Source organism: Procambarus clarkii, chromosome 63 (assembly GCF_040958095.1).
Source record: "Procambarus clarkii isolate CNS0578487 chromosome 63, FALCON_Pclarkii_2.0, whole genome shotgun sequence".
Classification (NCBI taxonomy): Eukaryota; Metazoa; Arthropoda; class Malacostraca; order Decapoda; family Cambaridae; genus Procambarus; species Procambarus clarkii.
Window position 1 is genome coordinate 25,355,755 of NC_091212.1, and position 22,200 is coordinate 25,377,954.

Here is a 22,200-nt window from a genome sequence, read left to right on the forward strand (position 1 = left end):
CCAGGTTGTTGGCCTGCCCAGGGTGTTGGTCTGTCCAGGTTGTTGGTCTACAGGTTGTTGGTCTGCCCAGGTTCTTGGTCTGTCCAGGTTGTTGGTCTACAGGTTGTTGGTCTGTCCAGGTTGTTGGCCTGCCCAGGGTGTTGGTCTGTCCAGATTGTTGGTCTACAGGTTGTTGGTCTGCCCAGGTTGTTGGCCTGCCCAGGGTGTTGGTCTGTCCAGATTGTTGGTCTACAGGTTGTTGGTCTGCCCAGGTTGTTGGTCTGCCCAGGTTGTTGGTCTGCCCAGGTTGTTGGTCTGCCCAGGTTGTTGGTCTGCCCAGGGTGTTGGTCTACAGGTTGTTGGTCTGCCCAGGTTGTTGGTCTGCCCAGGTTGTTGGTCTGCCCAGGGTGTTGGTCTACAGGTTGTTGGTCTGCCCAGGTTGTTGGCCTGCCCAGGGTGTTGGTCTGTCCAGGTTGTTGGTCTACAGGTTGTTGGTCTGCCCAGGTTCTTGGTCTGTCCAGGTTGTTGGTCTACAGGTTGTTGGTCTGTCCAGGTTGTTGGCCTGCCCAGGGTGTTGGTCTGTCCAGATTGTTGGTCTACAGGTTGTTGGTCTGCCCAGGTTGTTGGCCTGCCCAGGGTGTTGGTCTGTCCAGATTGTTGGTCTACAGGTTGTTGGTCTGCCCAGGTTGTTGGTCTGCCCAGGTTGTTGGTCTGCCCAGGTTGTTGGTCTGCCCAGGTTGTTGGTCTGTCCAGGTTGTTGGTCTACAGGTTGTTGGTCTGCCCAGGTTGTTGGTCTGCCCAGGTTGTTGGTCTGCCCAGGTTGTTGGTCTACAGGTTGTTGGTCTGCCCAGGTTCTTGGTCTGTCCAGGTTGTTGGTCTACAGGTTGTTGGTCTGCCCAGGTTCTTGGTCTGTCCAGGTTGTTGGTCTACAGGTTGTTGGTCTGTCCAGGTTGTTGGTCTGCCCAGGTTGTTGATCTGCCCAGGTTGTTGGTCTACAGGTTGTTGGTCTGCCCAGGTTGTTGGTCTGCCCAGGTTGTTGGTCTGTCCAGGGTGTTGGTCTGCTCAGGTTGTTGGTCTACCCAGGTTGTTGGTCTACAGGTTGTTGGTCTGCCCAGGTTGTTGGTCTGTCCAGGTTGTTGGTCTGTCCAGGTTGTTGGTCTGCCCAGGTTGTTGGTCTACCCAGGTTGTTGGTCTGTCCAGGTTGTTGGTCTGCCCAGGTTGTTGGTCTGCCCAGGTTGTTGGTCTACCCAGGTTGTTGGTCTGTCCAGGTTGTTGGTCTGTCCAGGTTGTTGGTCTGTCCAGGTTGTTGGTCTGCCCAGGTTGTTGGTCTGCCCAGGTTGTTGGTCTGCCCAGGTTGTTGGTCTACAGGTTGTTGGTCTGCCCAGGTTGTTGGTCTGCCCAGGTTGTTGGTCTGTCCAGGTTGTTGGTCTGCCCAGGTTGTTGGTCTGTCCAGGTTGTTGGTCTGTCCAGGTTGTTGGTCTGTCCAGGTTGTTGGTCTGTCCAGGTTGTTGGTCTGTCCAGGTTGTTGGTCTGTCCAGGTTGTTGGTCTGTCCAGGTTGTTGGTCTGCCCAGGTTGTTGGTCGACAGGTTGTTGGTCTGCCCAGGTTGTTGGTCTGCCCAGGTTGTTGGTCTGCCCAGGTTGTTGGTCGACAGGTTGTTGGTCTCCCCAGGTTGTTGGTCTACAGGTTGTTGGTCTGCCCAGGTTGTTGGTCTGCTCAGGTTGTTGGTCTGCCCAGGTTGTTGGTCTGCCCAGGTTGTTGGTCTGCCCAGGTTGTTGGTCTGCCCAGGTTGTTGGTCTGCCCAGGGTGTTGGTCTACAGGTTGTTGGTCTGCCCAGGTTGTTGGTCTGCCAAGGTTGTTGGTCTGCCCAGGGTGTTGGTCTACAGGTTGTTGGTCTGCCCAGGTTGTTGGCCTGCCCAGGGTGTTGGTCTGTCCAGATTGTTGGTCTACAGGTTGTTGGTCTGCCCAGGTTGTTGGTCTGCCCAGGTTGTTGGTCTGCCCAGGTTGTTGGTCTGTCCAGGTTGTTGGTCTACAGGTTGTTGGTCTGTCCAGGTTGTTGGTCTACAGGTTGTTGGTCTGCCCAGGTTCTTGGTCTGTCCAGGTTGTTGGTCTACAGGTTGTTGGTCTGTCCAGGTTGTTGGCCTGCCCAGGGTGTTGGTCTGTCCAGATTGTTGGTCTACAGGTTGTTGGTCTGCCCAGGTTGTTGGCCTGCCCAGTGTGTTGGTCTGTCCAGATTGTTGGTCTACAGGTTGTTGGTCTGCCCAGGTTGTTGGTCTGCCCAGGTTGTTGGTCTGCCCAGGTTGTTGGTCTGTCCAGGTTGTTGGTCTACAGGTTGTTGGTCTGCCCAGGTTGTTGGTCTGCCCAGGTTGTTGGTCTGCCCAGGTTGTTGGTCTACAGGTTGTTGGTCTGCCCAGGTTGTTGGTCTACAGGTTGTTGGTCTGCCCAGGTTCTTGGTCTGTCCAGGTTGTTGGTCTACAGGTTGTTGGTCTGTCCAGGTTGTTGGTCTACAGGTTGTTGGTCTGCCCAGGTTCTTGGTCTGTCCAGGTTGTTGGTCTACAGGTTGTTGGTCTGTCCAGGTTGTTGGTCTGCCCAGGTTGTTGATCTGCCCAGGTTGTTGGTCTACAGGTTGTTGGTCTGCCCAGGTTGTTGGTCTGCCCAGGTTGTTGGTCTGTCCAGGGTGTTGGTCTGCTCAGGTTGTTGGTCTACCCAGGTTGTTGGTCTGCCCAGGTTGTTGGTCTGTCCAGGTTGTTGGTCTGTCCAGGTTGTTGGTCTGCCCAGGTTGTTGGTCTACCCAGGTTGTTGGTCTGTCCAGGTTGTTGGTCTGCCCAGGTTGTTGGTCTACCCAGGTTGTTGGTCTGTCCAGGTTGTTGGTCTGTCCAGGTTGTTGGTCTGTCCAGGTTGTTGGTCTGTCCAGGTCGTTGGTCTGCCCAGGTTGTTGGTCTGCCCAGGTTGTTGGTCTGCCCAGGTTGTTGGTCTGCCCAGGTTGTTGGTCTGCCCAGGTTGTTGGTCTACAGGTTGTTGGTCTGCCCAGGTTGTTGGTCTGCCCAGGTTATTGGTCTGCCCAGGGTGTTGGTCTGTCCAGGTTGTTGGTCTGCCCAGGTTGTTGGTCTGCCCAGGGTGTTGGTCTGCCCAGGTTGTTGGTCTGCCCAGGTTGTTGGTCTGTCCAGGTTGTTGGTCTGCCCAGGTTGTTGGTCTGCCCAGGTTGTTGGTCTGTCCAGGTTGTTGGTCTGTCCAGGTTGTTGGTCTGTCCAGGTTGTTGGTCTGTCCAGGTTGTTGGTCTGTCCAGGTTGTTGGTCTGCCCAGGTTGTTGGTCGACAGGTTGTTGGTCTGCCCAGGTTCTTGGTCTGCCCAGGTTGTTGGTCGACAGGTTGTTGGTCTCCCCAGGTTGTTGGTCTACAGGTTGTTGGTCTGCCCAGGTTGTTGGTCTGCCCAGGTTGTTGGTCTGCCCAGGTTGTTGGTCTGCCCAGGTTGTTGTTCTGCCCAGGTTGTTGGTCGACAGGTTGTTGGTCTCCCCAGGTTGTTGGTCTACAGGTTGTTGGTCTGCCCAGGTTGTTGGTCTGCCCAGGTTGTTGGTCTGCCCAGGTTGTTGGTCTGTCCAGGTTGTTGGTCTACAGGTTGTTGGTCTGCCCAGGTTGTTGGTCTGGCCAAGTTGTTGGTCTACAGGTTGTTGGTCTGCCCAGGTTGTTGGTCTGCCCAGGTTGTTGGTCTGTCCAGGTTGTTGGTCTGCCCAGGTTGTTGGTCTGCCCAGGTTGTTGGTCTGCCCAGGTTGTTGGTCTGCCCAGGTTGTTGGTCTGCCCAGGTTGTTGGTCTGCCCAGGTTGTTGGTCTGGCCAAGTTGTTGGTCTACAGGTTGTTGGTCTGCCCAGGTTGTTGGTCTGTCCAGGTTGTTGGTCTGCCCAGGTTGTTGGTCTGCCCAGGTTGTTGGTCTGTCCAGGTTGTTGGTCTGTCCAGGTTGTTGGTCTGTCCAGGTTGTTGGTCTACAGGTTGTTGGTCTGCCCAGGTTGTTGGTCTGCCCAGGTTGTTGGTCTGCCCAGGTTGTTGGTCTGCCCAGGTTGTTGGTCTGGCCAAGTTGTTGGTCTACAGGTTGTTGGTCTGCCCAGGTTGTTGGTCTGTCCAGGTTGTTGGTCTGTCCAGGTTGTTGGTCTACAGGTTGTTGGTCTGCCCAGGTTGTTGGTCTGGCCAAGTTGTTGGTCTACAGGTTGTTGGTCTGCCCAGGTTGTTGGTCTGCCCAGGTTGTTGGTCTGTCCAGGTTGTTGGTCTGCCCAGGTTGTTGGTCTGCCCAGGTTGTTGGTCTGCCCAGGTTGTTGGTCTGGCCAAGTTGTTGGTCTACAGGTTGTTGGTCTGCCCAGGTTGTTGGTCTGTCCAGGTTGTTGGTCTGCCCAGGTTGTTGGTCTGCCCAGGTTGTTGGTCTGTCCAGGTTGTTGGTCTACAGGTTGTTGGTCTGCCCAGGTTGTTGGTCTGTCCAGGTTGTTGGTCTACAGGTTGTTGGTCTGCCCAGGTTGTTGGTCTGCCCAGGTTGTTGGTCTGCCCAGGTTGTTGGTCTGTCCAGGTTGTTGGTCTGCCCAGGTTGTTGGTCTGCCCAGGTTGTTGGTCTGTCCAGGTTGTTGGTCTGCCCAGGTTGTTGGTCTGCCCAGGTTGTTGGTCTGCCCAGGTTGTTGGTTTGCCCAGGTTGTTGGTCTGCTCAGGGTGTTGGTCTGTCCAGGTTGTTGGTCTGCCCAGGTTGTTGGTCTGCCCAGGTTGTTGGTCTGCCCAGGTTGTTGGTCTGCCCAGGTTGTTGGTCTGCCCAGGTTGTTGGTCTGCCCAGGTTGTTCGTCTGCCCAGGTTGTTGGTCTGCCCAGGTTGTTGGTCTGCCCAGGTTGTTGGTCTACCCAGGTTGTTGGTCTGCCCAGGTTGTTGGTCTGTCCATGTTGTTGGTCTACCCAGGTTGTTGGTCTGCCCAGGTTGTTGGTCTGCCCAGGTTGTTGGTCTACCCAGGTTGTTGGTCTGCCCAGGTTGTTGGTCTACCCAGGTTGTTGGTCTGCCCAGGTTGTTGGTCTACCCAGGTTGTTGGTCTGTCCAGGTTGTTGGTCTGCCCAGGTTGTTGGTCTACCCAGGTTGTTGGTCTGCCCAGGTTGTTGGTCTGTCCAGGTTGTTGGTCTGTCCAGGTTGTTGGTCTGCCCAGGTTGTTGGTCTGTCCAGGTTGTTGGTCTGTCCAGGTTGTTGGTCTGCCCAGGTTGTTGGTCTACCCAGGGTGTTGGTCTGCCCAGGTTGTTGGTCTACCCAGGTTGTTGGTCTACCCAGGTTGTTGGTCTACCCAGGTTGTTGGTCTACCCAGGTTGTTGGTCTGCCCAGGTTGTTGGTCTACCCAGGTTGTTGGTCTGCCCAGGTTGTTGGTCTGTCCAGGTTGTTGGTCTGTCCAGGTTGTTGGTCTGCCCAGGTTGTTGGTCTGCCCAGGTTGTTGGTCTGCCCAGGTTGTTGGTCTGCCCAGATTGTTGGTCTGACCAGGTTGTTGGTCTGCCCAGGGTGTTGGTCTGCCCAGGTTGTTGGTCTGTCCAGGTTGTTGGTCTGCCCAGGTTGTTGGTCTGCCCAGGTTGTTGGTCTGTCCAGGTTGTTGGTCTGTCCAGGTTGTTGGTCTGTCCAGGTTGTTGGTCTGTCCAGGTTGTTGGTCTGTCCAGGTTGTTGGTCTGTCCAGGTTGTTGGTCTGCCCAGGTTGTTGGTCTGCCCAGGTTGTTGGTCTGCCCAGGTTGTTGGTCTGCCCAGGTTGTTGGTCTGCCCAGGGTGTTGGTCTACCCAGGGTGTTGGTCTGCCCAGGTTGTTGGTCTACCCAGGTTGTTGGTCTGCCCAGGGTGTTGGTCTGCCCAGGTTGTTGGTCTACCCAGGTTGTTGGTCTGCCCAGGTTGTTGGTCTGTCCAGGTTGTTGGTCTGTCCAGGTTGTTGGTCTACCCAGGTTGTTGGTCTGCCCAGGTTGTTGGTCTGCCCAGGTTGTTGGTCTGCCCAGGTTGTTGGTCTGCCCAGGGTGTTGGTCTGCCCAGGTTGTTGGTCTGCCCAGGGTGTTGGTCTGCCCAGGTTGTTGGTCTACCCAGGTTGTTGGTCTGCCCAGGTTGTTGGTCTGTCCAGGTTGTTGGTCTGTCCAGGTTGTTGGTCTACCCAGGTTGTTGGTCTGCCCAGGTTGTTGGTCTGCCCAGGTTGTTGGTCTGCCCAGGGTGTTGGTCTGCCCAGGTTGTTGGTCTGCCCAGGTTGTTGGTCTGTCCAGGTTGTTGGTCTGTCCAGGTTGTTGGTCTGCCCAGGGTGTTGGTCTGCCCAGGGTGTTGGTCTGCCCAGGGTGTTGGTCTACCCAGGTTGTTGGTCTGCCCAGGGTGTTGGTCTGTCCAGGGTGTTGGTCTGCCCAGGGTGTTGGTCTACCCAGGTTGTTGGTCTACCCAGGTTGTTGGTCTGTCCAGGTTGTTGGTCTACCCAGGTTGTTGGTCTGCCCAGGTTGTTGGTCTGCCCAGGGTGTTGGTCTGCCCAGGTTGTTGGTCTGTCCAGGTTGTTGGTCTGTCCAGGTTGTTGGTCTGCCCAGGGTGTTGGTCTGCCCAGGGTGTTGGTCTGCCCAGGGTGTTGGTCTACCCAGGTTGTTGGTCTGCCCAGGGTGTTGGTCTGTCCAGGGTGTTGGTCTGCCCAGGGTGTTGGTCTACCCAGGTTGTTGGTCTACCCAGGTTGTTGGTCTGTCCAGGTTGTTGGTCTACCCAGGTTGTTGGTCTGCCCAGGTTGTTGGTCTGCCCAGGGTGTTGGTCTGCCCAGGTTGTTGGTCTGCCCAGGTTGTTGGTCTGTCCAGGTTGTTGGTCTGTCCAGGTTGTTGGTCTACCCAGGTTGTTGGTCTGCCCAGGTTGTTGGTCTGCCCAGGGTGTTGGTCTACCCAGGTTGTTGGTCTGCCCAGGTTGTTGGTCTGCCCAGGGTGTTGGTCTACCCAGGTTGTTGGTCTGCCCAGGGTGTTGGTCTGCCCAGGTTGTTGGTCTACCCAGGTTGTTGGTCTGTCCAGGTTGTTGGTCTGTCCAGGTTGTTGGTCTACCCAGGTTGTTGGTCTGCCCAGGGTGTTGGTCTGCCCAGGTTGTTGGTCTACCCAGGTTGTTGGTCTGTCCAGGTTGTTGGTCTACCCAGGTTGTTGGTCTACCCAGGTTGTTGCGATTCTGGTGAGGCAAAACTGCTGAGAAAGTTACGCTTGTCAGACCGTATGAACGGGGCGTTGTGTTTTATGTTGAGTGAATAGTGTTGAGTGTATTAATGTTGAGTGTATTAATGTTGAGTGTATTAGAATTACTGTATTAGTTTTGAGTGTATTAGAATTACTGTATTAGTTTTGAGTGTATTAGAATTACTGTATTAGTGTTGAGTGTATTAGAACTACTGTATTAGTGTTGAGTGTATTAGTGTTGAGTGTATTAGAATTACTGTATTAGTGTTGAGTGTATTAGAATTACTGTATTAGTGTTGAGTGTATTAGAACTACTGTATTAGTGTTGAGTGTATTAGAATTACTGTATTAGTGTTGAGTGTATTAGAACTACTGTATTAGTGTTGAGTGTATTAGTGTTGAGTGTATTAGAATTACTGTAATAGTGTTGAGTGTATTAGAATTACTGTATTAGTGTTGAGTGTATTAGAATTACTGTATTAGTGTTGAGTGTATTAGTGTTGAGTGTATTAGAATTACTGTATTAGTGTTGAGTGTATTAGAATTACTGTATTAGTGTTGAGTGTATTAGAATGAATATATTACTGTTGAGTGTATTAGAATTACTGTATTAGTGTTGAGTGTATTAGTGTTGAGTGTATTAGAATTACTGTATTAGTGTTGAGTGTATTAGAACTGAGTGTATTAGAAGTGAGAGTATTAAATGTTGAGTGTATCCATGTTGAGTGTATGCATGTTGAGTGTATGCATGTTGAGTGCATTGGTGTTAAGTGTTTGGATGATGAATATTTTTGTGTTGAGTGTATTGGGTACGGAGTGTTGATTCAATGTGCTTAATTGTGTTGTGTATTTTGTTGTGTTATATATGTATGCGAGAGATAGAGGGAGAGTTTTAACTCTCCCTCCAATGCAAAATGTTCATTATAAATTGTGCATAAAAATGAAAGACAAAGAATAAAGGAAACAGAGACACAGAGAGGCAGAGAGAGAGAGAGAGAGAGGCAGCGAGGCAGAGAGAGAGAGAGAGAGAGAGAGAGAGAGAGAGAGAGAGAGAGAGAGAGAGAGAGAGAGAGAGAGAGAGAGAGAGAGAGAGAGAGAGAGAGAGAGAGAGCGAGACAGTTCTTAACAGGAAAAGAGGTACCAAAATTCGTATATCTTGCCGCCTCGTCGTAGATTTTTTAATTTAAACGCTTCCGATAACTTCAATGCTATAAGACATGCAGAAGATTGCAATAATTCCTAAAACTGACTCAAGTATCGACAGGCAGTCGGCGACGCCACGAGAGGAAGAATGTAGTGAGGAAAGGCGGTCTCTGGGGTGTGTGTGTGGCAGGGCCCCAGGGAAGGATTGACGCCACGCATCAGGATAATATTGTGGAGGTGGTGACGGAGGCGGGCGCCCGCTTCCTACAGTGTGGTGTTATCCTCCATCGTTGTCACCCCCTGCACCGTCACCAGGGTGTACTAGGCTAACTCACCGCGCCAGCCTCCCGCCAGGTAAGACGGTGAGGGAACATTTGTGCTCGATACAAGATTATTTTCTAAATTTCCAACAATAAGACGGAATCTGATAATTCTTAAAGACTTAGCAGTGTTTTCGAGGGGGGCGGGGGAGATTCAGTGTCCACAGGGGAAAAGGTACTGGGAGTGATGTAATGCCAGAGGTTTGACATCTCTCCCAGCTGCTTTACATATTCTTAACATACATATTCGATGCTTATGTAGTACCAAGAACATTTGGACAACTTTCACGAACTGGATTAAGGCCCTTTCACTGGGCTGTTGAGTAGCTCGTGTCCCACTTGGGGCTGTTGAGTGCCCTTATTTCAGTATGGACCCTTGAAGTACTCCCTGCCCTTAGTGTCAAGAGGGAAGAGGCGTTTGGTGTGAACTATGGTGTCACGGTGATGTGGAGTGGTGTGGCGTGGTGTAGTGTGTGATGTGGAGTAGTGTGATATGATGATAGTGTTGTAATGTGATGTGATTAAGGAAGTGTAGTATGATGTGGAGTATTGTGGAGTGATGTAATGTGGAATAATGTGGAGTGGTGATGTGTAAAATGGAATAGAATGGAGTTGAGTGAAGCGTGTAAACACTTCCCAAGTCAATCATGGAGTGTTGTCACAACATGAGCCATTTGGTGCGATTGTTTGTGCTGATGAAAGCTATTCAATGATGCAGTTAATGGTCATGATAATTGTAATGTAGAAAATAAAGTCGAGCATGATAAGGGTGTGTGAGTGTTGAAGGGTTACGATTGTAATGATGGTGAAGACGATAAGTTGGGTTTATTAATAATGACTAAGGTGATGGTGATGCTCAAAATAATAGTGGTCAATAAAGCCGGAGAGTCAATAAAGTCAACTCTAACAGTAATAATGTTTAACAACAACATAATAATAATTTCCTCTTCCAGGATGACACTGCTAAGCTTCTTACGACGACGTGTGTTGGGTAAAGCCAGCTCCATTATTAAGGTAGGTTTCCTAGGCTCCATTATTAAGGTAGGTTTCCTAGGCTCCATTATTAAGGTAGGTTTCCTAGGCTCCATTATCAAGGTAGGTTTCCTAGGCTCCATTATCAAGGTAGGTTTCCTAGGCTCCATTATCAAGGTAGGTTTTCTAGGCTCCATTATCAAGGTAGGTTTTCTAGGCTCCATTATCAAGGTAGGTTTCCTAGGCTCCATTATCAAGGTAGGTTTTCTAGGCTCCATTATCAAGGTAGGTTTCCTAGGCTCCATTGTCATGGTAGGTTTCCTAGGGCTCCATTATTAAGGTAGGTTTCCTAGGGTTCCATTATCAAGGTAGGTTTCCTAGGGTTCCATTATCAAGGTAGGTTTCCTAGGCTCCATTATCAAAGTAGGTTTCCTAGGCTCCATTATTAAGGTAGGTTTCCTAGGCTCCATTATTAAGGTAGGTTTCCTAGGCTCCATTATTAAGGTAGGTTACCTAAGCACCACTAGGTTACCTTGCCACTCCCCTGAGCACACAGCCCCGCAGTTTAGAATGTGTTGATATACTTGTTCAAACATAGCCAGTGTAGCGCTAAGCCTTGCCAGCGCCCTCTACACCCACATCACCTCCGCCTTTCCATGTTCCAGCCCAGGTAATGGTAAGACTACCATAGGACTATCGTACTTGCACTTCAGCTGTAAGTACAAGACAAGTTGAGCGCCTTGCCACTTCGGATATGCAAGTCAGGAACAAGATTCATCAAGATTTACGAAACCTGTACATCCGTTTTCGATCATGACGGTTTAGTCTTTTTTCTAAGCAGTTTACGAGCTTGGAAACTTCACAACCCGAGGTTATTACTGTTATAGACAAGCTCGTAGTGCTTCGGAGCTCATAAATTGATTAATAAATGCATACTAACCCGCCATGATTGAAGAAAGATGTATAGCTTTCGCAAATGATCACTTAAGTGCGTGATGAATCCTAGCCAGAAATGTACGAACCCAAACAACCCATCTAACCTGTCGAGGCCAACCATGAAAAATATCAAAATTAAGGTGTTTTTATTTGTAGTAATACGTCGCATTTTTAACGAAGTAATTGATTCCGTTAACAATAGGAGGTGTCAGGCAAGAGGAAGGGTTGATCCACGTGACTGTGTGTGTACCCTGCCCTTTGTTTTTTTAATTGGGAGTAAAGAGGATGGAGAGGCACGGGTGAAGGAAAAGTTTAGAAAGGGGAAATACAGTGAGAGTTATGGCAGAACATACATTGGCAGAGTATGTAAAATTGTCTTTGAAAATGTAAGAAGTGTCTTGCGAAACGCTTCTAGGCGTCAGACCATAAATCAAGTGTGAAAATGAACTTTGGAGAGTTAATTTTTTAACTACCCTCGACAGTGAAGAAAAATATAAGAAATATTGAGACGATTCGTGTTAGAATCATTAATCTTACAATTTCGGTCAAATTCAACAACATATTTATATATATACATACATATATATATATATATATATATATATATATATATATATATATATATATATATATATATATATATATATATATAAAGACCATTGAAGGCAACCAGAAAAAGAGATCTGCAGCAGAGGAGTGTCGGATGTAATGGTGGAGACATAAGACGCCCAACATTCACGTTTAGTCGTACGGATGGCCCTACGGGCCACTGCACTTGCCGTCCGAAATAAAAGAAAAGAATCGGCCGTCTGCCGGCGGCGGTGTTTCTTCCAGGCTGCACGCTTACAGCGGACCGCCCAAGCACAGTCTGTATTCCACCAGGGAATGCGCTTCCGTGGTCCCCGAGAGGAAGAGCGAGGAATAGAGTGGAGGGCAGCGTCGAAGACGGTGTCATGAAAAAAGAGGAGAGAGCGAGGGAGAGGCAGAAGGGAGAGATCAGAGAGAGCAGCACTGAGGGTAAATAGGTTCCAGCCTGCCTAAGCAAACTGCCACCTAGGGAAGGAGAGGGGAGAGTGAAAAGAGAAAAAGGTAACAAGGATGGGGAAATGGTCACTGCCATGGAGGTCATCAAGAACCTGCCACGTGAAATCTAAGTAAAGAGAAGACGAGCAAAGAGAAAGATCAAGACAGGAAAGGGTGCGAGTCCGAGAGTCCAAATGCGTGGGCTCACCAGAATTCAGAAGAGACAGGGAAGAAGAGAGGATGAACAGCTTAAGAAGGCGACCCCGGGTGTTCGTCAGAACATCACTCCAAAGGGAACGACGACAATTGAAATCACCCAGCAGGAGCACAGGCTCCGGCAAGGAGTCCAGTAGGTGTTTCAGATCGGGAAGAGAATGCAGGACACTCGGGGGGAGATAAATGGAACAAACGATGAACCATTTCCTCACAAAGATACGAGCAGCAGAACAATAGAGAGGCGAAGGAAGAAGTAAGGAGACAAAAGGAACATCAGAGCGAATCAAGAGAGAAGAAGAGTTAGAGTCCCAGCAACAGCTGGGGAGAGGGAGAGAAAAGAATAGCCACGAAAGCAACCAGGGCGAGCACCAAGCATCGGCTCCTGGAGACAGACACAAAGGGGCGAAAACCGTGAAATCAGAAGCTGGAGTTCAAGGAAATTGGCGTAATAACCACGAACGTTCCTTTGAAGAATAGACATCGACGAGAAGAGAAAGGACAGCAACAGAGAACAACGAAGAAACAAAGGCGAAAAGGGAACACAGCATGTTAAAGAAGCACAGGATCAGCGTCAGGGTCAGCGAAGTCAGGGTTAGGGGGTGTGGTGTTTGTGTGTTACTGAGGAAGTCTTGGTTGTAGGGTTGATGTAAAGTCATGACTTGGTTACTGACTTTAATACTTAATATGATTACATGACTAGTAGCTACCAAGCTTGGCGGGCGTCCTGTACGCTCTCTTGTTTTCCTCCCTCTCTCTGGCGTCTCAGCCGCCGCACATAGAAAACGGATGGTACCATTTTCTGTGAACATGACAGGGGGGTATGGGTAAACTGAGTAAAGAAGGAGGGAAGGAAGCTAGAGGACCGACCAGGGGTGGACGAGCAGGGTCCGGAGGAGGAAGAGGGGGGGGGGATATCCGAGGGTCAAGGATAGCAGCAGGAGGGGCAGAAACTAGGGGATGTACCTCAGCAAGGGCACCAACCGAGAGGGAAGCAGGGGCCAAAGAGACCTCCATGCAGGAACAGGGGGCGGAACCACTGAAACGGGAGGGGACAGAGCGAGAGAGTCAGAAGTAGGGGGCGAGGAAGAAAGTGAAGCCTTTTTACCCGCCGAGGAGGAGGAAGGAGAGGAGCCAGGCTTACGCTTCTGACTCAAAGAGATAGGTATCCCAGCAACTACGTACTGGGCAACGAATTCCAGCATCTCAACAGGAGAAGCAGAACGAGAGCATACACGACGGCCGTTGAAGGCGGCCAAGTAGGAGGCTGCATCCTGAGAAGGAGCAGCAATGCCACGCGTACCGAGACAGGTGAGGGGGAAAATAACAGATCCATCTACGGAATCAACAAGGTGTCTATGGAGAGAGAAATAATCAGGAGGGGCAGAATCAAGGGGGAGGAGATCAAAGTATTTGGCCCACGAAGCGGGACCAAACAAGACTTGATACGCATCAGTACGGGAAGGAATCGAGCGAGTGCGGCCGTATCGAGGACGGCGTTGAGAACCCCCAGAGAGAGAGGGGTTAAAAGGTACAGTAGTCACAATTAGAGACCGAGCCGTGCAAGGGGACGAGGTGGTCACCACTGGGGGCTTGGGGCTCGACCTAACCACAAAGGAGGGAGGGGAGCCGTGGGGAGAAGTCAGGAGGGTCAAAGGAGAAGCAAGGTCGGGGCCCAATGCAACGGGGGCTACAGAGCCTGATCTTCCAACACGGTCCGACTCGGGGGCTTGGTCGCCCACCCCACAACCCTGAGAAGGTAAAAGAGGAACAGAATTAGATATAGGTACGAAGAGAAAAACATTCATTCACGAATGTGCCCCCATACCCACCATGGGGCCACAATTAGAGGCAGGACACCCAACAAGAAGCTATCGCCGATCATGTCGGGGCCCCCCAGGGGTGCGTCGTTAGTATACGCCCCACAAACGCCACCTTAAGAACCGTCATCCCATCGAGAGCGGGTTCAGTGACGAAAAGAGGATTGACAATAAAAGGTTCCCCTCGTTCTCGACGTTGGGTACTACAGTTCTACAGGTGTAAGAGTATGCCTCCAAAAGCACCCGGGCATCAAAATAGAAGAAGTCCAAAAGAACAACCAAAATAAGCAAAAGGTCGGCAGGAAATGACAAGCAGATAGGAGAAGAGGGGAGAAAAACGAAACATAAGGAAAAGGAAAAGCGATCCGGTACAATTGGAGAAGACAGCAGCAAGAGCATAAGGCCACAAAAGAACAGGACTGTCCCATGGAGCATCATACTCCGGCAGCCGGCCTCCAAGCCCCCTCATGGCGCCAATGGGCCGGATGCGGAGGGGAAATTTTTTAAAAAATGAAGCTAAAAAACAAACAAATATTTCTAGACCTAATATAGCACACATATGTACTATATTAGGCCTCAAATATAGTGTATTAGACCTAGGAAGGTTAGATTATGTGTTTAGTTTGTCAAAGAAACACAAGTAATAAATAGTTTTCCGATGTGTCCAACTCAAAAGTACCGATTTCAACTTTCTAATTTCGTTGTTCTTCGGTATATATACTATGGCCTTCATCATTACTATAAGTACTGCCAAAACAGGAGGATGGGCTGGCAATGGTTATGTTTCATAAAGTGGCACTCATTGCGAATGTTGTTAAGGTCTATTGCTTGTGTCGGGAGTAATGTTGCAGCTCTGTTACCGACTAGTTGTAACTTCCCCTTTCATTGGCGGTGGGCGCAGCGTGTGGTGGTGCCGGCCGTGGGCGTGGTGCTGGTGCTGCGGCTGCTGACCTCCCAACCCGCCCACAACCCTCCACACCCCACCAACCTCATCCTGCCAGGTCGGTATCATCTCTCAGCCTACCCACTCTGGTGTTTTTTATTAAATAATATACAATATAAAAGTCATTATACCTCTATTTACAAAAAATACTACTTTACATTTAGTTTATATAATTCTCAGTAAACTAGTGTTTCATGCCATCACAAGCATGAGCCGTAAACCCCAAATGTTATACAGTATATACAACTATTAAAAGACCAAAATTTAAAACTAAGGAATATGCTTCAGAAACAGTTAAGTAGCAAAAGCTGTTCTATAAAGATGGTAAAACGTCAATAGCACTAATTAACATAAGATAAATAGACTTGAATTAAGAAATAAATAGACTTGAATTAGTAAATAAATAGACTTGAATTAATAAATAAATTGACCAACCAGTTAATAAACGAAGATCTATTTAAATAAAAATCTGCTGTACTTTTGAAGTACTTGAGTACAGGAAACAAATGTTGGAGGTAGTACTCAGTAGACAAAATATTGAAGTTCTTGCAAGGAAGGATCAAGTACAGTATTTTGTATTATATTAATATTTTTATAGTCTATATTTGCATGATTATTACATATCTTATCTTGCATATTTGATGATATTTTTTTAGTTTTTATTATAAACAATTTTATTTTGTATTAATTAAAAAATTACATATTATTTAAATGTAATTATTTTATCTAAAATCATATTTTGTGGTACAGGCGAGGCCATCGACCCAATCTTCGAGAAGCAGGTGGGGATAGGTCACACCAGCATGGTCAGGGGTCACCACAAGGAACCCCTGGAGGGCCTGCCAGTGGTGCCCCAACCCTCTCCCGTCCTCCGTGACCACCCCCCTCCCCCCATCCCCCCACCTGCCCAGCCACCTGCCCTGCCCACCAGTAACAGCCATCGGGCGACGGGGAGTAGTGGGAAGGAGAGTAGTGGGAAGGAGAGTAGTGGCAAGAAGAGCAGTGGCAAGAAGAGCAGTGGAAAGGCCAAGCCATCATCATCCTGGTCACTAGCCTCCGCCAACATCACCGACAGCCACAAGGTAAGTCACAGCCTCGCATCAAAAACACCAATTACAAATGGCTACTTGATTTGAAAAATACAACATTGGTGTAAATGTATAAAGGACAGTTGTCAAACTAGTTTCCCATTAGAAACATGAATATAGCACGAAATGAGAGAGGGCGAGGCTACCTGTGAATGATGAGAAAACAGTGCCGCTGCACTTGTTATCACTCGTCACAATGTATATATGATGTGTACTGTGGTAAAATAGAATACAGTAAACTCTGTTTTCAGTTATGCCTAATGTAGTAGCAGAGTATAACACATTAAAACAGAGTAAAACAATGAATTATAAAATGTTAGTAGCTATTTAAAATATCTGATAGTAATATAATGTCTAATTAATGTACCCAAAATATTAGGGCTTAAAATACCCTAAGAATAACAGTACACAAATTCAAATGTAATTGTTATAAAAAATGATGAGCAATTAGTTAAATGTCACTTACAGTATGGGATAAATTGTTGCGTTTACGAACAAGGATGCAGACGATAAATATAAGGGGGAGGCTTAGGGCCCGCGCAGGAATATCCCTGCAAAAAAACAGAGTGCAAGTTAGATATAATTGTGTAAATATTCATAATTTGTGTTGTATGTCTCAACAGAAGCATTTCTTCCACTTCAGCATGATGGCGATAGTGCTTTGAAAACTGTTGCTTGAAGATAGGTTTGAATGCCAGCCCGTCCTCCTGTTTTGGTAGTACTTATAGTAACAATGAGGACCATAGTACATATACCTATATATAACGAAATTAGAAAGTAGAACTCGGACATATTGAATTTGGTCAGGCGGGGAAAGATTTTATTCTTATGTTGCAAAAACAAACTTAACTAACCTGACTTAACTTTCCTAGATCTAATACACGCTATCTGAGGCCTAATAGTGCACATGTGTGCTATACTACGCCTAGGAATATTTAAGTTTGTTTTTTAGCTTCATTTTTTTCGGACCCTATAAAGTGATTAGTACAAAATTCTGCTATCTAATTCCTTAGTACATCAATGTTTGTACTTTTTTCTCTCTTTTATTAAAAAATATACAATATAAAGGTTATATATTCTGTACATCAATTTTAAAGGGAAAATACTACATTACATATAGTTTACATAGTTCTCAGTAAACCAATTTTTCATATGATCACAGATCATGAGCCTTAAACTCGTACTATGCTACACATAGTTACATAAAGTACTATAACCAGGAGGATGGGTTGTGAATGGACAGTGAAAGCATCAGAACGTAATGTAGTTGTGAACAATTATTGAGGCCATAAAATGGGATCGGACCCACGTCCTTTTAACTCCCCAGGCACACACCCAGGATGTGGGGTTCGATCCCACTGCATGTCCTCAATATTTTCTCATGGGTTTGATTCTTTTCATGATGATATAAAGTTTAGTCTGTACAGTACTTCATTGGTTCTGCTTTCAGGTGATGCAATTGACCACTTGAGAACCATTGAGCAGATGTCACACTGCTTCTTATTGTTCATGTTTACAGGTGCGGTTCAAAGGTCACGCCATCACCAACCAGACGGTGACCCTGACACTCATGTCCAGCTCTGACAAGGTGTTCATGTCACTCAACAAAAGAGAGGTAAGACATTATGTTGCTCCTCGTAGCCTCGGTGTCGTGGCACTCCAAAACCAATATGGCTGATCAGAAGCGAATTCACGATGAAACTTAAAAACAAAAAGTCATTTTATTTATTTATATACAAACAATTCCACTTGGTACAAATGCCGCAGCACAAGCCACTATATCTATATTGTTCAGTACTCACACAGCTTGTAAATTTGTGTTAAAGTCTCATTAAACTCACTTTCTGACAAAGGTTTTGGGTTGTTTAATACTCAGTGACAGGGTTTACCGCGAGGAATTATGTAAGTTTAACGTTATCAATAATCACTGCTGCTCCCCTTGTAACATTAACTGACGTCACCTCTATGATAACACTCACTGTAATGGTTGCTATAAACTTGTAACCCCTAAAGGCTGTAATAATTGTATTTGTGTAACCCCAAAGAACTGGAAGAGTCTGCCCTCACAGCGGAAAATGCTCAAACCAGTTATGAGGGGGAGAGGGTAGACATGACCAAGATGTTAAAGATATCTCAACAATCCTTTACACTGGATGGTTAAAAGGTTACTCGTTTTAATACAAATAAATGCCGCCACCACCCCTTCCGCAACTTTAATAAATAGGTTAATTGACTCGGAAGGATGCTAGTCAACTACCACCAATGCTTCGGGAATTTGATACATACTGGGTGAATGGAATGCCTTCTCTCTTAACTTCATGAATTACAGAGGGAATATATTTACTCATTAGAATGCTTATAACATCACAAGTAATGTCCAAAAAAATTCAAGATCTGTCTCAGAAATTATTAAGGGAAAATATTCAAAACTCGGGAAACAGTTAACATTAACTTAATTTAATGATGCAAATTAATTAACCCTAAGCTAGTGTTACATACTGTTCCTTGGGAGACATGGTAATGGACTACAAAATTGGACAAGGAATTCAAAACAGACAATTAACTTGTCCACTGCTCTCTCATCCGGTGTTGTGGCTCCGTGGTTGATCATCCCCACCTCCTCTAGCACTTGCCCAATTCACACTAAAATCTTCTTGTTATAGCATCCTTCAAGGTGAAGTTTAAGCTCCACCCCTAAAGGCTTCTTGCCTTAGAAACTCTACCCTCTCCTAGCACCTCCAATCCATTTGAACCAAGCCTTGGTTCTCTGGCCAATGAACAATCTTCAAATCCCCAAAGGTGGAGTCGTCCCACGAGAGCCTGGACACTGCCACACGGCACTGGCACACGGGAGAACTTGTGACCAAGCGGTATGGTTCCCAGGTGGTTAGAACCTGAGGCGCCTAGAAGGGAAAGACAAATAAGATATATGGTTTAACCTTAACCCAAATCTAGGATGGCCCGGGGAAGCAGAGATAGGGTAAAAAGGGAAGAGAAGAAGAGGAAGAATAATAAAGAAGATGTAGAGAGGAAAAAAAAGAGGGAAGGAGAGACAAGCGAGGTGTCTGCGCCGTTACATAAGCAAGTATTAAACGCCCCTCTAACACCCTTGTGACAAAAACATCAGTTACAGCCCCGCTCCTGTGCCAGGTAAGTTTACAACGGGCTCACCATAACCTGTACTACATGGAACTTTGATCAGATTTTCCAATTCTGAAACAACCCCATGTTAGGACGCGATCCCGAGCCGGGCATCCCCTTGGTGTTAATTACTGCAACGCTGACCGTTAACGTGGAAGCCATTTCTCTCATGGAAACCATGAAGCATCCGATCGTAATTAAACCTACCAACATCAACCTAACTTAACTTAATCCAGCCTAACCTAACGATATAGAATTATAGACACTTTAAATAATTAGAAAACGGGCTATATAAGAAAACGTGTGTATTATATTGACGGTACCTGCTTTGAATCTTTCTTAACGTGATTTATGTGTTGGGCAGATTTACAGGAACCTCGGAGACCGTGGCCTGCACGTGGTGGTGATCAACCAACACTCCGGGAAGGTCATGGCCCGCCAGGTGTTCGATACTTTCTCCGCCGGCGTCGAGGAGGAGATGGTCGAGTTCATCGATGATGTTCGCGACGGCAGGATCATCGTCTTCGCCGTGCTGGTACACAGACGCCCAAGAATGTGATGTTTGTGATGTGGAGGGAAATAATATTTATGCGTGAAAGGAATGTGCATTGATTGAATAATGCTTGTGCGTTAGGTGAAAAACGTTTGTGCATGAAGGTAATAATGTTTGTGAATAATGGAAATGTTATGAAAGAACGCTTAGCCATTAATAACTAAAGAGCAATTGAGGATGAAAGTTGCTAGTGTATATACCCCTGGGATAGACCTAACACAGCTCATCGTCAACAGAATTGTTTTTCTTGGCATTAATCTCCTGTCTTACTTCCTGCAGGACGAGGCCAGCAAAAACCTGTCGTGGCGAGGCAGGAACAAGCTGAAGGAGCTGGGGTCGCGGTGGTCGGACAAGCTGGCCTACCGAGACATGTGGGCCCTCGTCACCAGGAAGGGAGGTCTCAAGATGGCGGAGACTTACTCCAATGTGGCCACAGCCGACACGGGGTACGAGTGGGGTGGACCCGTCTTCCTCAGGACCGACTTCGATCTCGAGGAAGAGGATGGTGAGTTCGAGGCGGGAAGATGGAGAAAGGCATCAGAAAGGCATCAAATTGGGGCGCAAGAGTTAGTGAGAATATGGGGCGATGAAACAGATGGAGGAAATAATGAGAAGAAACAGATTAGAAAGATAAACAGATAGGGAGGAGAAATACGGAAGAATCGGCGGAAATTAAATATAATAAACAATGTGAAGATGACAGAGACGGCGATATGTGAAGATGATGATGATGATGATGATTAAACCAGGCAGGAAGATGACCGAGAAAGATAGAGGAAAAATTTGTGACAATAGTCAGCGACAGAACCTTTAGGCTACTCATTCATATTATTTTAATGACATGGTGTTTACTCCATACCAAACCAATTCAATGTGCAGGAATGTTTGTTATATCATGTAATTAAATCAAATATCAAGTATTTCACTGTACTCTGTAAATAGTTAGATGTCTTACTGGGACAAAATGAAGACAACATATTTAATGAAATTAACATAGGATATGATATGCAAAAAGATCACTTAAAATATAGATAAACTATGCCGATTTAAGTAACTTCGTGGAATAGCTACACCGAGATATAGTTGGAGTCTAATTTATGAACTCCATAAACATCCTGTGTGCGGTGGCTGCAAGGTAACATTGTTACATAATGTGTTTAGGAACTGGACTGTAATGTTATTTAGTCTAAAATGTTTTAATTTGTGGTGGGCTTGTTACAGGCCGTTGTGTTCAAATTTGTAATCAAGTTACAAAGGTAGTAACCTACCTGCAGTAGTTGCAGGCAGTGCGACATTCCAGAGAGTTTAGTTACAATGTTAGAGACACACATAATGGGCTCAGGAACTGGCCTCTCACGTTCACAAATATACGCTTTATCTACACTAGGCAAACTTGAGACACTTGGCTGGGGCTCAGGGTAACACTGTGTACCATTAGTGCCACTAAACGTCTCTCTCCTCAGGAGAGTGTGGGTGGCCCGAGAACGAGCGTAACGACGCCAGGCGGGTCTTCTGCAGCAGGTACGACGGCTACGGTGCCATCTGTGACTGCGGTGTCACCAGCTGGAGTGACGTCTTCTTCCACGCCGACGACCAGGTGAATACTACCTGCCAACACCACTCTCAACGCCACCAGTGGCAATTAATTTATCCTGCTAACATTCACAAAACCCAGAATACAGAATATGAAGAGACGACGACGTTTCAGTCCGTCCTGGACCCATTATCAAGTCGATTGTGACTATATACACAATCGACTTCATTTCGATGCTGGACGGACCGAAACGTTGTCGTCTCTTCATTTTCCGGTGTTTGGTTTGGTCATCATATCTTCAGCCACGTTATTGTGACTCATCGTATGTATACACAAAACCTTCCACCAAATGGCACTAAACAACTTCACTAGCTAACACACTACTCCACTAGCTTGCTCTTCACTTTACTCAACTAGCTAGCATTCCACTTCAGCAGCTGGCACTGTACCCCATCTGGTTGCACTCTTCTCCACCAGCCAACACACTACTCCACCAGCCAGCTTTTTTTTTATTAATACATTAGGTACATCTGCATTTGTGCAGCCACCCTAGACTATATAAAGGGGAGTACAGTGTGTCAAAAAAAAGCTAGCTACGTGCTGCTAAAAAATCCCCATCACACAGGCTGGTTAGTCATACAGAGGCATGTGATCAGTAGTCTGCACTGGCAAACTCTGGGTGTATTATGAGGCTATCATCAACACAAGAGTGAAAAAGGCAGCAGTGATACCAAAAGTCCCCATCTCGCAGGATGGTTAGTCATACAGGTTCATATGTTCAGTACCCTGCACTGACAAATTTTGGGTGCAATATGAGGATATCTTCAAGAACACGAGAGTGAATAAAGTAATTGCAAAGCTCCAGGTACCTCATGCCAACGGGTCTGAATGGTCTAATAACTGTGCATTCGGTGATGTAGTGTGGGAGATCATGCCCCAGTTCCTGCTCACAGAGTTTGCACCTGGAGTGCTCAGGATTGGGAGATCCGTCACCTGCAGCCACCTGCCACAGGTAACGGTAACCCAACCTGATCCTGGCAACCACTGTGTCGCACAGTCTGGTAGATGTTTTGTGCTGACCATAAATATAGGTTTCAGATCTGACCAAATCATAGCTTTTTATCAGCACTCTACTCCACCAGCAAGCACTCTACTCCACCAGCAAGCACTCTTTAAGGACACAACTAACGTTTTAGCAAAAATGGTTGTGTGACCTGCAGTACCATGAGAGTAACGTCCTGCTGTTATTCTCTCTAACTGGGCATATTCCTTGCAGTTACACCAGCAGCTGTCACAGAAGAAGCTGTATAAGGACTTAGGAGTTGTCATCCTAGCATCAGACAGACCTCATTACCTCTATAAGTGAGTGTGTCACTCTCCATGTGAG

General features: G+C 47.1%; 1 protein-coding gene across 2 annotated transcripts in view; it reads left to right on the forward strand.

Annotated features, from left to right (window-relative positions):
• Positions 1 to 22,200, forward strand: part of LOC123769457 (protein O-linked-mannose beta-1,2-N-acetylglucosaminyltransferase 1) — a 234,757-nt gene that overhangs the window by 187,850 nt on the left and 24,707 nt on the right. For both annotated transcript variants that reach the window (XM_069308809.1, XM_069308810.1), the window contains exons 4-12: positions 8,392 to 8,624; positions 9,544 to 9,604; positions 14,456 to 14,555; positions 15,248 to 15,579; positions 17,105 to 17,200; positions 19,091 to 19,261; positions 19,559 to 19,784; positions 20,743 to 20,876; positions 22,090 to 22,175. In XM_069308809.1, the coding sequence (XP_069164910.1) occupies positions 9,545 to 9,604; positions 14,456 to 14,555; positions 15,248 to 15,579; positions 17,105 to 17,200; positions 19,091 to 19,261; positions 19,559 to 19,784; positions 20,743 to 20,876; positions 22,090 to 22,175 (1,205 nt within the window). In that variant the 5' untranslated portion in view covers positions 8,392 to 8,624; position 9,544. The remainder of the gene's footprint in view (positions 1 to 8,391; positions 8,625 to 9,543; positions 9,605 to 14,455; positions 14,556 to 15,247; positions 15,580 to 17,104; positions 17,201 to 19,090; positions 19,262 to 19,558; positions 19,785 to 20,742; positions 20,877 to 22,089; positions 22,176 to 22,200) is intronic.